Consider the following 16,529-nt stretch of genomic DNA (forward strand, 5'->3'; position numbering starts at 1 on the left):
AAACATTAACATCAGCTGCAGTGTTAAAAATACAGAATTATATAATCTAATACTCATTTTGTTTCCTCATCTGCCATGTTAAAAAGTTGAGGGTCACTTCAACTCAGAAACTCGAGTGTAAAAATTATCGCACGAGAAATTACAACTTGAGGGGGGTGTTCGTGTGCAACTTTCAAGTCATAAAATGTATTTATCATTCTGCCAATAGCACACGAAGCTGCATCAATTGCAGTTCTAAAACCTGTGTTTTGAAATAAACAAATATTTTAATATTTGAATAAATTGAAAATGATTATTGATGATTCCTACAATATTTTTCTTTAGGTTGGATGCCTGTTTAAAGTAGGAGGGTCCCGTTTAGGAGAGCTGGTGAGAAAGATGATGAAAAAAGTGTCTTGTACAAATGTATGGGCAGAATGTAGCCTTAAAGGCAAGAAGGGGAAAAGGAACCTAATGGAACTTTCAATTCATTGAGTGATCATCAGTAAGACCTTCCATTTCACTGTGTGGTACCTCATTTAGCAGCATCCTGAAAATCTGTATTTAAGATAATTGTCACGCCCTCGTCCTGTCATGTCTGTTTTCCCCGCCATGTGCTCTCTTAGCACATGGCTCTGTTTGTTGTTGTCCATGTCTCCGCCCATGTCCCGCCTTGCTTCCTCCCCATCTTTATCTGTCTCAGGTGCGTCTCATCTGTGTTGTGTATTTAAGTTCCCTTGTCTCACTTCCTTTTGTTGGTCATTCGTTCTGGTTTCATTTTCCCTTGTCATGCTGTTTTGCTTCCATTGTCATGTTGCTCAGTCCAGTCTGTTTGTCCCTTGCTTCAGTTTGTTCTCTGTCTGGTTCCTTCATTGTGTCTCTCGTTGTCAATACCGTTCAGTGTGTTTAGCTCTCCGTGTTCAGGTTTAGATCTCTGTTTAGCTCTCTGTGTCAAGGTTAGTTTGCTTAGTTTTCTCTGTCTGTTTAGTTATCTCAGTCCAGGTTTGTCTGTATCTGTATCTCAGTTTAGTTTACTCCATGTATTGTCCTTCTGTCCAAGTCTCTCTGTCTCAGTCTTTCTTTTCTGTCGGTTATGCTAGTCTCTTTCTGTTGTGTTATATTTTGTAAATAAATGTCAGTGTGTTTTAGCATGTGCGTCCGCCTCCATCAGTCCGCCCCCCGCGATCCTGACAATAATTCACACTATACAGAGTAATCTAGCCAAACTAAAACTTTACTAACAAATTTCAACAACAGTTAAAAGGGCAAGAATAAACCACTATAAAGTCTGAAAAGTTGCTTTGTGCAATTACTTGTAAAACATGCTGCTGTGATGACATTGAGTAGCCTCAAAAAATCACCAGTATTGCTTTAAGAGGCAGAGTGCAGGAAAAGATTTGTGTACTATGAAATTAAATGTGTACTTACCTGCTGTGATCTAACTAACAGCCCCAGTGATCCTGGTATTTTCTTCAGGTTCAGAAGGGTTCAAGTTGATCCAGGGGAAGTGGGAACCTGTGGAAAGAGAAAAACAGAGTGATTTAGTTAAGACATGTCAGTACTTTAAAATAGGACTGCACTTATAAAGGTTTATAAAGGTTTTGAAATTTATTTATTAATAGTTTTTAATTAAGATGTTAAAACATTAATAGTAATCAATAATCAGTTATAAGACAGACATAAAGGGCAACAGTAACTGGTAGTTTACCAAATAGTGAACACATATCCATCATCAGATGTTAAACATCAGATCTTGCCGATACTGGCCTTTGTCTTTTCCATTCCATTCGTCAGAATGAAGCCTACTGGCTTCATCACATTTTTGTTGGCAAGTTTCACCATTTAATGAATTAACTACCAACAGTGAATTAACAGATGCCAACATAGTGTCTTCTTATACATTAATGATAATGTGGTGTTTAATTTAACATATGAAATGTCTAAATTCACATTCTCAGGTCCTAGCTATTTTCAGTACGTTTCCTGACAGTATTAGACAAAAAAGAGGTCACTGTCACACTCCCTATCTCTGTGTTACAAATGTTTATTCATGACATTTAAAGTGTTTACAACAAAAATTAATATCCATGTAATAAACAGGCAAACTGTTTAAATCTTTATAAATGTAATCTTATTTTAAAGTGGTGGTGATATGTCTTGTAATATTTATGAATTGTACCATTTTGAATGTGTTTGTCCACAAATATGGGAATTATATTGTGGTGGTTTTCCATAAACACATGAAAAAAATTGTTGTTTTTGTTGTTGGAGGAAGAAAAAGAAGAAGATGAAAGAGAAGTAGAAGAAAGAGGAGGAGGGAAACAGAAGAAGGAGAAAGAGGAGAAGAGGAAGAATTGAGAGTGAAGTCTCATGAGTCTGTAACTTGCAGTAAAAGATTAGCTGGTGTGCTGGGAATAGCATCTTATTCCCTCAGAAATAACAATTTTCTTTTGTTGAAAGAGATATGACAACATACTTCTTATTCTTCTGTTGTTCCTTTTTACACTATTTATAAGAGTGTAGATATGTGTGTGTGTGTGTGTGTGTGTGTGTGTGAGTGTGAAACCTAATATACCAAAAGCACTTTTGGACTGTATTTGCGTTATCATGTCCATATTGAGCCTCCAGTACACTGAGCCAACAAAATCACCTAATCAGTGACACTAAGGTGGTGCCGTGGTGTATAAATGAGATTTAATGCAATATTAATTACTTTTTACAGATGCTGCAATGAAAGGAATGCCAGGAGTGACAGAAAGCGACACTGAGCTGCACATAAGTGAAACATTAAAACATGCACCTGCACAAATGAGAAGAAAACAAAGTGTGAGTATATTATTAAGAATAATCATTACTGATAATACCATATTCAGCCAAACAAGGTTAAAAATTTCACAGCAGGAATCACTGAAGCATAGAAAGTACAACCTGTATTATGTGACCAAAGGAGCCTCACAAAGGAAATTCATATGTATTAATTAAATGTTGCTGTTTCTGTATGCAGGCACAACTCGCTGAATATTCCAGGGCTCTGTTTGAGTAATTATAAAGTAACAACAGGGCCCACATATTTTGTTACAATTTACAAAAACAAATTAAACTAGTCCTTATTGCAACACACCAGACACCTGATCAAATTCCTAATGATTATTTGATGAGCTGGATCAGGTGTTTTGAATTAGAAAATAAATGAAACTGCTAAGAGTAATATTACTTTTTTAAAGGAACTGTAAGTAAAAAAACTTAGGGGGACCATACTTACCACCCCCTAAAAGTTACATTTTGCAATGCTGAACCCAAAGGAGCAATGACAGATGCTCTATACTCCCTATCATTGTAAAACATCAAAATGATTTTTTAAACAATCATTTTGAGGTAATTATGTAGTGTTCCTTTAAAAGATGTTCATTAGACGTCTGCATGAAAACACCCAAAACCCAATGGGCGAGATCATACACAATCAGATATGACATGTACTGTTAAATTAGAAACCAAAGAAGACCCAAACCTACTACTCCAAATTAAACTGTGACATGTTGTGTGATCAAAAACAAAACAAAAAACAAACAAAAACGTCCACGGTACAATGCAACAAGCTTAAACCAAGGGAGGATGCGGGTGTCCAGTCTTTCCTTTCTTGGGAAGAAAAGAGGGTGGCCCCCACAATATATCATTAGTATAACATTTTAAATAATGTAAGAAGAACCTGTGCTATTTATAGACACAAAACTAATTATTTTTATGCCTTTACATCACCCCGTCATATGCATATATTCATAGAAAATATTTTGCTAACGTGAATGTGTCTGAAAATGGTTACTGTGTATTTGTGATACAGCCAACAGCACAGCATTTACAAAGACCATTTTAACAGTCATATGAATAAATTAATTACAATCATATATATATTATCCATACAATAATTATATAATAAAACAAATCACAAATATATAATAATATAATATGTATAATCATTATAAATGTATTTATTTTTAAATCTGAGCTAAAACGATTTCATTTCGTAAACCTATTATTATAATAATCACTCAGTTCCACCAGTTTGACCCAGTTAAAGTGGTTCATTATAACACAGAGCGATTGGTTCGTGAGGTAGGTCTCCTCATGTAATGGAGCCTTGTGGAGGCGAGGAGGTTTGCATAAATTAATAACACTGAAAAAGCAGAATGTTTTGCTGCCTGGAGATTTAACTACTTTCTTCACGGTTCTCCTGGCAGAAAGGCTTTGGGAGAGGTGACAGAATGAACCTAGCCCCTGTGACCTGCATCCAAGTAGCTGTGAACCTCTCTGTCACAACGAGCTTCAGCAGAGGGAATGTTTCTCACCATACACCTGTTTAAGACAAGAATTCATAAAATGCAACCAATACGCAAATATACTATTAGAAACTGGTAGAACATATGACGCCTTTTCATTTTATCAGAATATAACGTGATTAAAGCAAACACAACGGTGCCTACAGCGGGGCTGGGGTTTAAAAACTGACAGGAGGCCGAGAGGTGGGGGTTATGCGGAGTGGGAACTAATTACATGTGAAACCTAAGAAGTAAATGTGTCCTTCCTACCTTTCCCTCCCGCTGCACTCTCCCTGACGAACAGAATCCGCACATTCAACCCTTTACGATTCAACATATTGAATGAATTATGAATTTTCGAATAAAAGTGAAATGCCAGACTAAAAACAGCACTTTCAACAAAAGTTAACAGTTTTTGTGTGACGTCTAAACCCAGCCGAGTGGTTACAACACTGGCGTGATCGGTGACTGCAGGAGGTAGATCTAACAGACTCGGCTTTAGCAGAGGGCAGCAGTGTTTGGGACGACATCTAGTGGCCTCAGTTAAATGCAGGATATTGGAGGGAAATTTTTAATGAATGCGGTTTTAGGACAGTTTATTTATTACTGAGAAGGCCGGATAAACAGCCCAATCATTGACCTAAACAGATAAAATGTTTAAAGAATGCTTCATACCACTGATTGTATGTATATTTCTCTTTCAGACTTCCGGCATCACTGTCTGCACAGCCCCCACAGTTAAGCAGTTCACATCTGTCCTGTTGTTTTACAAAATCCTTTTTTTGAAGTTGATGTTAATAAATACATAAAAGAAAATGAAATTAAATCATTTAGTCGTTTCAATAAATTCTTCTTGAGAAAAACAACCTGCTTCACTCTAGTTACAAGATATTTGCTCATTGCTTTACTTGTTTTATCCCAGCTCCATTGCGCTTAGACTACTGTGACAGACGACAGCTTCAAGGCAGATGACACACGACCAAATCACATCAGTTTCTTCACACACAACAACTTTCAGTGTACACATGTGATTAGACCATAGTGGTAATACCAATATTAGAATTGAATACACAAAAACCGATGAAGATGAAAGTATAATTACTCTGGTGTATTAATAATAAATAACAAAATCGATTAATAAATAGGCATATTTGTGTGTACCAATAATTTTTATTAGTAATAATAAATTGTATTAATAATAATTTTTATTAAGGGGAGGCACAGTGGCGCAGCAGGTAGTGTCGCAGTCACACAGCTCCAGGGACCTGGCGGTTGTGGGTTCGATTCTCGCTCCGGGTGACTGTCTGTGAGGAGTTGGTGTGTTCTTCCCGTGTCCGTGTGGGTTTCCTCCGGGTGCTCCGGTTTCTACCACAGTCCAAAAACACACGTTGGTAGGTGGATTGCCGACTCCAAATTGTCTGTAGGTGTGTGTGTTGCCCTGTGAAGGACTGGCGCCCCCTTCAGGGTGTATTCCCGCCTTGTGCCCAATTATTCCAGGTAGGCTCTGGACCCACCGCGACCCTGAATTGGATAAGCGGTTACAGATAATTAATACTTTTTATTAATGTAAAATATAACACCACATAAAATGCTGTACAACGGTAACAAACAAGGTTACGTTGTGACAACGTAGTGACAACCAAAAAGAAAAACAACGCTGCGGGCACGAACAAATTGTTGTAACAACCTCTCAGAAAGTTAAGTCTAATAATGTTTTCTACGACGAATGCCAGGCGGAGCACTGGTTAGCTGGCAAGCCTGTTAACATCTGCGCTTTTCCTACACGATGTCACATGGCCGTGTTATCATTCAAATAAATTCCTGTGAAATTAAAACTGTGAGAGAACAGCACCTATTATACCGCCTGATCGAGCAATATTCTATTAATGTAAGCAGTACTCATAAAGGAACAGAAGTACCTGATGTGACAGATTATTTTAAGCACAGAATTACAGAAGTGATATCATTACAGAATGTAATTAGTCCCGTTTCACTGAATTTAGTGTGTTCAGTATGTGAAAGTTTGTGTACTAATCATAGGGCTAAATGGTTTTTGATAGTCATTTTAAAAATATTTTTTGCGCCAGCTTTTCTCGGGACATGTTGCATTAAAATTTCTTATTTTAATATTACGTCTTAAGATAATAGTTAAATATCATTTATTATTACTTAAGGCTGTATGTCACAATAATGAAACGTTTATGGGATAGTGTTTGTAGTTTACTAGCTAAATAATTTATCTTACCACCAACGTTTCAAAGTGTATAGTATTCTGCATCATGCCCTTCTCTAGTGTCTCTGCTTTCATTCTGCGAGAGACAAGGTACCTCAGTCATTGCTCAAAGTTCCAGGGAGGATAGCAGGTTCAGTGACTAGGCCTTAAACCTGTGTAATTTAAAGTGCTGTGTTGTGGCACTTTTGTCTACAAATATAACAGTAATATTTTTATTTTTATTTTTTGTGGTTACACTTTGCAGGCAACAGGGAGGTCAAAAGCTATTGTATGGGTGATTTACCAGTTACCAAACAGGGAGACCCTAGCATTGCTACCAACAAAACCTAATATTTGAATCATTATATTAAAGGAAAACTATTTAGGATTTGGGGTTTTTTTGCACCTGGGTCTCCCCCAGTGTAATTCATATTTACAGGACTGTACTGAACCCAGTGGGGGAGGGAGTGGGAGGGGTTTCCTACTCTCCTCCAAAATTTGTAGTGCAGTTTTTTTTAGCAGGGACAGAGGCTCTATTCTCCCTATCACAGCTCAGTGGTACAACACAATGATCTTGAAGCTGTACTTTTAAGGTAATGTGTTATGTAGTGTTCCTTTGATGTGCCGGCAACTTGCTCTTTGTGCAGTTAAGTGAACAACTCAACCTACTGTATCCAACGCTAAAGACAATAAAAGGAGGCTGGCTTCTTTACAAAGCATCAGGTATAGATTTAATATTGGTTTTATGTAGACACTTATTTTCTTGCCTACACCCTTAAAATGATTATCCTTAAATGGTTCTTTATAGAACTGTGTGTGAACTTTGTGTGATTTTTGCATCAGGAAACGGTTCTTCAGACTGATAGAGAATATTATATATGGATGACAGTGAAAGCTTTTGGAAGAGACACTGTAACCATAGCAGAACTCTTTTTAATAAGGTTCCATATCAATCCATAGACATCACTCTCCATCAGTCTAAAGAACCCTTTCACAATGTAATGAACCATCTAATCGTGCAAAGCGTTCTCTTAATGGTTCTCTTAGTTCTGTACAGAAGAGGTTTTTTTTCTTTGCTAAAGGACCATTGAAAAACTTTAGGACAATAACTAATTTTTTTCTTCTTTATTAAGGAGGATGGTGTAATCGGAAGCTTTCTCTTGTGTCCCCAGATGATTGTGGCTATACTGGCAGAATTCTGAAAGCAGCTAGTAAAGGTCCCCTTTATATAACTCCTCTTCAAGAAGTGCTGGACACTAGTCCATTGCCCCCTACTTCTGAAGCATTCAGCAACATGCCAAAAGCTGCATGCCAAAAAGTGTGAAACATTGTACCCACTCCAAGTCCTGAACACGTAAAGTCATGTGAAGTCACAGTTGAGGAAGCATCTGACAACGTAGACAGTGATGTTAATGAACCAAATGAGAACAAATGTTAGTGCTTTTTGTATAGTTCTGAAATCACAGTTGTGACAATGTGAATTGTGTGCTTTTATTTTCTCAGCACCTATACATCAGACCTGTCCAATATGCTTGAAAGATTTCCTTTCTGAGGCTATTGAAATACATGCAAGTTCATGCGATGAAAGGTATTCACAGAATTATTAATCAGAACTGCATCTCCATTTTTGTAAATCTTACTTGATTTTGCCTACTTCCCCATAAATACAACATTTTCTAAATTAAATTGGAGTGGAATAGGAATGGTAAAAAGTTACATGAAATGTAATTTCTACATTTTAATGGATTTCAAATTGTTACCTTTTTGGTTATGTAAGATTTTGTTCTGATAGCAACAATGTATTTTCCCCCTTTTTTAATTTATTTATTTTATTTTATTTTTTTGCTCTGTTCTTTCTAATGTACTTCTGCTGATAGTTCAGAAGTTGCAGAAGAAATATTGCCCAGCTGTTATTCCAAACTTCTGGATGGCTGGTGCTTAATTGTATTACAAATTAAAAGTACTCTTAATTTTGTGTATGTTATACTGGTCATTATGGGGTGTTTGTGTTTCCCAATTTCCCAGTCTATAGAGTGGCAGTCAATCCCAGACCCCATCAAAGCTATATCACAGTTTCGAGAGACACAACTTAGTAATCATGCTACACAGGCACCCTTGAATCTACACATGGATATGAGGAGCACCCCAGAGGAACGAGATAGAGCTTCTACAAGTAGACTCATGTGGAATGGGCTCGACCTTTAAACTGCAGACTGGAAGGTACATTGCATTTACAGTAGGAATAAGTTGTTAAAGAATGCATGTTTTGTTAATAAATGAAATCATTTTCACAGGTGATTGTGCTGTTGGGGAGGGTGTTACATGGTTCTTTTTCTCAACCTGTACTAACAGACCGAAGTCTGGGTTTTCTGTGAACTTAGGTAATTCATCCTCATTTTGTAGTAAAGGATAAGAAACAGCCAGTGGGATACTTCAAGTGCTATACATATTACTTTTAAATATTCAACTTACTTTGTTGTATTTTAACAAAAATAACACTACAGCTTGACTGAATTTATTTCTCCATTTCAGCAAACACTGGGGTCACCAGACTTTTCGAGGGAGAGACAGAGCATTTGGTGCCATCTTCCTCCCACTTTCTTGTTGACAGTGACTTGTTTATTGTGGCTGGGAGAATTTTAGGACATTCATTTATACATGGAAGGCCACGTCTGTCTGGTTTAAGCCCAGCTTTCGTATACGTCCTTCTGGGAGGAAATCCTGACACAGCAACTGTGCAGCTAATTGACTGTCCAGACTTGGATATTTGTGATATACTCAAGCTTGTAAGCTAAACCTTCAGAGACTCAGTGTATCGTCATTTCATTGTACTATTGTTAACATTTGTTTGTTACAGTCATTCAGTCAAAATGCCATATCTTACCTTTTTTCTTTTTTTGTGTGTTGAAAAGCTTGAGAAGTTTGAACTTTCAGTGCAAGAAAAGAAGAGAGTCCAGGACTTGGCATATGCCTGGGATCTCCCTGGTGTAACTGATAAAAACAGGAGATGGCTTTTTGAAAAGATCCTCATTCATGCTGTAGGATTTTCACTCATACATATGCATGGATTAATACAGAATTCATTGTTTGTGCTGTATAACACTGACATTTTACCTGTATTGCTCTTTATAATTTTAAGAGGTTATTAGGACGAATCTCATGGCAAATCAAACAAATGAGACGTGGCTTTAAGGAAACCCCAGTGTGGGCTGTTTTGTCCCAATGCCAAGACACTGTGCCTCTGCTTTTCCCAAGAGAACCACTAGAGTGTTTCCCAGAGGTTTTTCCTCTATTTAATGTTCAAAATTAAACTAAACTGTTTTGCTGTGGTTTAAGTTTTTAATGTTTTTTAAAGTATCAAAATATGATCAGTGAGTTAATAGCTTTAAAAATGTATCTTTTGAGATATTCTGAACTTATTTTGAACTTATTTTCTTTTTTTTGTGTAGTTTATCCTTCAGATTGTTTGCTGGCCTGAACGAGTGTCAGGCACGAGGAGGCGGACTGACTGAGGCGGACGCACTCGCTAAAACACAACAAACTTTAATAATGAAAAATAACAAAACAAAGAGACTTTAACAGAAGGACAAGAAACGGGGAGCCAAGCAGGCTAAACGGGTCACGGGGAGCTAAACAAAGCAAACGGGACAGACAGACTAAAGAACGAAATGACAGAGGAAATGAAATGACAACGAGGAAAACAATAACGGAGGAACTTGCAGAGACAGACAGACAGACTTGATAACACGGATGACTTGACACAGTACAAAGAACTAATGACCAACAAACAGGAAGTGCAGGAAGGGGACTTAACTACAAAACACAGACGAGACGCACCTGAGATAGATAGCAAGGGGGCAGGGTAACAAATGACACAGACGAGGAGGCGGAACAAAGGCGGGACTAGAACAACAACAAACATAGCCATGTGCTAAAAGAGCACATGGCCGAGGAAAACAGACGGCATGACAAGACGAGGGCGTGACAGATGCCCCCCCCCTGAACGCGCAACTCCCGGGGAGCGTACACCTAAACCCCCCAGGAGCTGGCACAGGAGAGGGCACGAAAAACAAGACAAGACATCTAACCAACGGGTGACAGGACTCAGGACAAGACGGGAACAGACACTGGAGCTGGGGACATGACAGGAGACCGAACAAGAGACTGGACAGGTGATTTACAAAATGGAACAGGAGACGGGACTAGGGACTGGAACAGACTAGACAGGACGGGAGTGGAAACACAAGGCTTGACAGGAGACTGGGGTTGCACGTTGGACATGACACTGGATGGGAACAGGGACTGGACAGAAGACTGGACAGGTGACAGGAATTGAGACAAGACAGAGGATTGAAACGGGGACTGGACTGAAGACGGGACTTGAGACTGGATAGAGGATTGAAACAGGGACTGGACAGGAGATGGGACTTGAGACAAGACAGAGGGTTGAAACAGGGACTGGACCTGAGGCAGGACAGGTGACAGGACTGGGTGCTGGGAATGGACGGGAGCAGAGACTGGTGACGAGACAGGGGACAAGACACTGGACAGGATAGGAACAGAAACTTTAGACTGGACAGGGGTATGTGACTGGACAGAGGCTGGGTGCTGGGACTGGACAAAAGACCGGACAGAGGGTTGAAAAGGGGCCTGGACAGGACTAACAGGGGACTGGACAGGACTAGGCAGGGGAACAGGGACCAAGACGTTTACAGGAACAGACACAAACACAGTGACAGGGACCGGAACAGAGATAAAGGCTGACATAGGTACTGAGACAAGGACAGAGACAGGGACCAGGACAGGGACACACAGGGGAACCAAAATAACATGGGGGTGCCCAGGACTGGCAAATGTCTGAGGGGAAGTCTGAGGAACCAGCCTGGGCACAGTTCTGGGGATCAGCCCTGAAGTCCTTGGGGCCGTCCCACGGACACGACCAGGAGCGGCCGGGGCCATAGTCACGGGTGCAGAGACGGCCTAAGCCACAGTCAAGGGAGCAGAGGCGGCCGGGGCCACAGTCACTGGGACAGGAGCGGCTGAGGGAGCAGAGGCAGCCGGGGCCACAGTCACTGGGACAGGAGCGGCTGAGGGAGCCGCCGTCACTGGGACAGGAGCGGCTGAGGGAGCCGCCGTCACTGGGACAGGAGCGGCTGAGGGAGCCGCCGTCACAGGGACAGGAGCGGCTGAGGGAGCCGCCGTCACAGGGACAGGAGCGGCTGAGGGAGCCGCCGTCACAGGGACAGGAGCGGCTGAGGGAGCCGCCGTCACAGGGACAGGAGCGGCTGAGGGAGCCGCCGTCACAGGGACAGGAGCGGCTGAGGGAGCCGCCGTCACAGGGACAGGAGCGGCTGAGGGAGCCGCCGTCACAGGGACAGGAGCGGCTGAGGGAGCCGCCGTCACAGGGACAAGAGCGGCTGAGGGAGCCGCCGTCACAGGGACAAGAGCGGCTGAGGGAGCCGCCGTCACAGGGACAGGAGCGGCTGAGGGAGCCGCCTTCACAGGGACAGGAGCGGCTGAGGGAGCCGCCTTCACAGGGACAGGAGCTGCTGAGGGAGCCGCCTTCACAGGGACAGGAGCGGCGGGCGGCGCCATCATGAGGACAGGAGCGGCGGGCGCCACGTTCACGGAGACAGGAGCGGCGGGCGCCGCCCCCATGAAGACAGGAGCAGCTGGAGGCGCTGCTTTCACGGAGACAGGAGCGGCGGGCGCCGCGTTCACGGAGACAGGAGCGGCGGGCGCCGCGTTCACGGAGACAGGAGCGGCGAGTGCCGCATTTACGGAGACAGGAGCGGCAGGTGCCGCACTCACGGAGACAGGAGCGGCAGGTGCCGCGCTCACGGAGACAGGAGCGGCAGGTGCCGCGCTCACGGAGACAGGAGCGGCGGGCACCGCCTTCACGGAGACAGGAGCGGCGGGCGCCGCCTTCACGGAGACAGGAGCGGCTGATGCCGCTTTCACGGAGACAGGAGCGGCGGGTGCCGCGCTCACGGAGACAGGAGCGTCGGGCGCCGCATTCACGGAGACAGGAGCGACGGGCACCGCGTCCACAGAGACAGGAGGCCCTGCTGCGACGTCCACGGAGACAGGGTGCGCCCTGTTAGCCTCACTTCCTTTGTCCTGAAGTCGGAGGCTAACAGCCCCCACCCTTAACCCCCCCCAAAAAAATTTTCCTGGACCTGAGGGGGTAATCCTCCAGCGAGGGGGAGACTCCAGCCCGCTTCTTTCGCCGACTCCTACAACTCGCGCTGGAGCAATCACTCGACTCAAGAATCGACTCCTCCCGAAGGCGCTGAGCCACTGCGGCATATATCTGCTGGAGCCGGCTACTCCATTCCACAGCCCTGTTAAATGTATTTTCAGTGCTAGCTGCGATCCATATATAGGTTGGTCATTCTGTCAGGCACGAGGAGGCGGACTGACTGAGGCGGACGCACTCGCTAAAACACAACAAACTTTAATAACGAAAAATAACAAAACCAAGAGACTTTAACAGAAGGACAAGAAACGGGGAGCCAAGCAGGCTAAACGGGTCACGGGGAGCTAAACAGGGCAAACGGGACAGACAGACTAAAGAACGAAACGACAGAAGAAATGAAACAACAACGAGGAAAACAATAACGGAGGAACTTGCAGACAAAGACAGACAGACTTGATAAAACGACTGACTTGACATAGTACAAAGAACGAATGACCAACAAACAGGAAGTGCAGGAAGGGGACTTAAATACAAAATACAGACGAGACGCACCTGAGACAGAGAACAAGGGGGCAGGGTAACAAATGACACAGACGAGGAGGCGGAACAAAAGCGGGACTAGAACATAAACAAACATAGCCATGTGCTAAAAGAGCACATGGCTGGGGAAAACAGACGACATGACGAGACGAGCGCATGACAACGAGAGGAAGACGATTCTGATTCTGAACATCCACTAGCTACCAAATGTCGCATTTCTGGATTCCTCCAGCAGTTTATTGAAACTGGTAATTTTTGGGAAACTGTCCACTTATGATAAGGCTCTGGTATCATTTAAAAATTTGACACGGGTCATAAAATAACATCAAGTGATTTAAAAACTTGTTCCATTCACAGCATCAGCTGCTGAAGTCAAAAGCCTGCTGAAGTTCTGGACAGGGTGTGAGGTTCTACCTAGAAAGCTCACCTTTGAAATTGTCAAAAGTAGCCTCCCAACAGCATCTACCTGCTTTGAGGTGCTCAAGCTTCCTGGACATTATGAGGACTTTGAATCTTTCAGAAATGATTTACTGTCATGCATTGGTACACATCATACTGGGTTTGGGCTCATTTAGATATAAGTTTTATGTGGGGTGTATTAGTGTTGTCTGTCTTAAATGTTTTAACGACTACTTTTTTTAATTGCCAGCGCATGAAGGACATTGTTTAAAGTGCAGAATGCCCTTTCTGAAAGATGAGTTATTTTTGCAAGGTCAGTTTAAATATTTTTCACAAGCTTACTCATTCTGAAAATGGCAGTTTTAGCTATTAGCTATTTAGCTAAAATAAAACACAAACTCTCACCCGTGTAGCCCCCCCCCCCACCCCATGTGCATTAATGTATTGCATGTAATGGTTTTAAAAAAAAGTGTCTCCAGTCAGAAAAGGTTTAGCTCTAGTTTGATGTCGTGACTTAATTCACATCCATCTAAAAAGTAACAAAAATGTTTTCATCAATTTTTATTTGTGCTCAAACTCTCTTACTTCCACTCAATTTAAATGAGCTGATTACCTGGTTCTATGGTGCAAAGACAACTGAAATATGTATATCAGTGTGTATTCCAGCCCAGGGTTTGGAACAACTGAGTTACGTCAGCTGGGTCTTCCTGTACACTAAGGGCAGAGGACGGTGTTTTTTTTTTTTAAACTTTGTACTCTTATTTCAACTATATTCCAGAGCAGAGGTCCTAGAAAGCCAGAGTCTGGTTTGGGGATTTCCATATTATAACATGCACCAAAAATGGTTTGCGTGGTGCTGGATGTCTCTAGCATGTTCTTGGAGAAGGCACAATCCTGGCAGGACAACACCTTGGTTAGGTCCTTGGACAGTCAATCCAGAATCTTCCCCGTCAATGGCATCAATCTGAATTCCCTAAATATACACAACACAGTAATAACTTACTTGTAAGCGTTAATAATCACAAAAGCACTGAGTTTTTGTTTTTTTTTACCCCCACCCCCCCTTATCACCTCTGACATTTCTGGTTCTCTGATTGGACTCTGCATGAGGCCAAGGTGCCACAGCTGATTTGGCGTCATGTTTTGTTCAGTTCAGATTGGATGGTTATCCCAGCCACCTGCAAACCTGGATAGGTCATCTTTTAGTCGTGGCAGAAATGTGTAGTGAACACAGTAGAGATGCAAGCTGTCAGTAATGTCAAGAAGACCACTGTGGTGGAAAATTAGGACAGAAATAAGAAAGCTGAGTCTCTGAGTCCGCTACCAAATGGGTAGTCCCCTTCTACCCATTTGGTCTCAGGTATCTCCCCTCTGTGGTCTGGAGACAACGATATGTCGATATGCTGTTATTTGAAACACACACACATAAGTCTGCGGTTTCACACAGAATTAGGAATAAAACAATTTCAGTTACACAAGCATGCGTGGTCATTGCTGATTAAAAATATCTTTATTGATTATGAATCATTTCTATTAACAAATTTCCATCACCCAACGTAACCGTGTTTGCTGGGACACAACACTCCAACTAACAACAATTAACAACAAACACGAAGGGCACAAAGGGAGCTTATAATAGAGAGCACATTAGGAACACGTTTGAACCCGGTCACGTGACATGCTCAGGGCTCACAGGTGCAGGGCGTGGCTACAGGGAAAAACATCACAGACTAAACCCATGACTGTACTTCCTGTCAAAAAGGCGCAACTCTTGAGGTGTCAAAGAAAATAAAAGAGAGACTATGCTTGAAAAATAAAAATAAATAAAACAGGACAAAACATAAAAACCGGATTCCAAAAAAGTTGGGACACTAAACAAATTGTGAATAAAAACTGAATGCAATGATGTGGAGGTGCCAACATCTAATATTTTATTCAGAATAGAACACAAATCACAGATCAAAAGTTTAAACTGAGAGAATGTATCATTTTAAGGGAAAAATATGTTTCAAAATTTCATGGCGTCAACAAATCCCAAAAAAGTTGGGACAAGGCCATTTTTTACCACTGTGTGGCATCCCCCCTTCTTCTTACAACACTCAACAGATGTCTGGGGACAGAGGAGACCAGTTTCTCAAGTTTAGAAATAGGAATGCTCTCCCATTCATGTCTAATACAGGCCTCTAACTGTTCAATCATCTTGGGACTTCTTTGTCACACCTTCCTCTTTATGATGCGCCAAATGTTCTCTATAGGTGAAAGATCTGGACTGCAGGCTGGCCATTTCAGTACCCGGATCCTTCTCCTACATAGCCATGATGTTGTGACTGCTGCAGAATGTGGTCTGGCATTATCTTGTTGAAAAATGCAGGGTCTTCCCTGAAAGAGATGACGTCTAGATGGGAGCATATGTTGTTCTAGAACCTGAACATAGTTCTCTGCATTAATGGTGCCTTTCCAGACATGCAAGCTGCCCATGCCACAAGCACTCATGCAACCCCATACCATCAGTGATGCAGGCTTCTGAACGGAGCGTTGATAACAACTTGGGTTATCTTTGTCCTCTCTGGTCCAGATGACATGGCGTCCCAGTGTTCCATAAAGAACTTCAAATCATGACTCATCTCACCACAGAACAGTCTTTCATTTTGCCACACTCCATTTTAAAAGACCCCTGGCCCAGTGCAAATGTCTGAGCTTGTGGAGCTTGCTTAGAAATGGCTTCCTCTTTGCACTGTAGAGTTTCAGCTGGCAACGGCGGATGGCACAGTGGATTGTGTTCACTGACAATGCTTTCTGAAAGTATTCCTGAGCCCATTCTGTTATTTTCTTGACAGTGGCATTCCTGTTTGAGGTGCAGTGACGTTTAAGGGCCCGGAGATCACGA

At 42.2% G+C, this 16,529-nt stretch overlaps 1 protein-coding gene across 1 annotated transcript in view; it reads right to left on the bottom strand.

The window, feature by feature from the left end:
* Positions 1-1,417: 1,417 nt before the first annotated feature.
* The window catches only part of LOC136676444 (golgin subfamily A member 6-like protein 22), a 28,501-nt gene continuing 13,389 nt past the window's right edge, over positions 1,418-16,529 (bottom strand). The window contains exons 10-11 of the mRNA XM_066653486.1: positions 11,842-12,340; positions 1,418-1,494 (exon numbers count right to left, since the gene is read on the bottom strand). Coding sequence (XP_066509583.1) covers positions 1,418-1,494; positions 11,842-12,340 — 576 coding nt within the window. The remainder of the gene's footprint in view (positions 1,495-11,841; positions 12,341-16,529) is intronic.

This window comes from Hoplias malabaricus, chromosome 2, assembly GCF_029633855.1.
Source record: "Hoplias malabaricus isolate fHopMal1 chromosome 2, fHopMal1.hap1, whole genome shotgun sequence".
Lineage (NCBI taxonomy): Eukaryota > Metazoa > Chordata > Actinopteri > Characiformes > Erythrinidae > Hoplias > Hoplias malabaricus.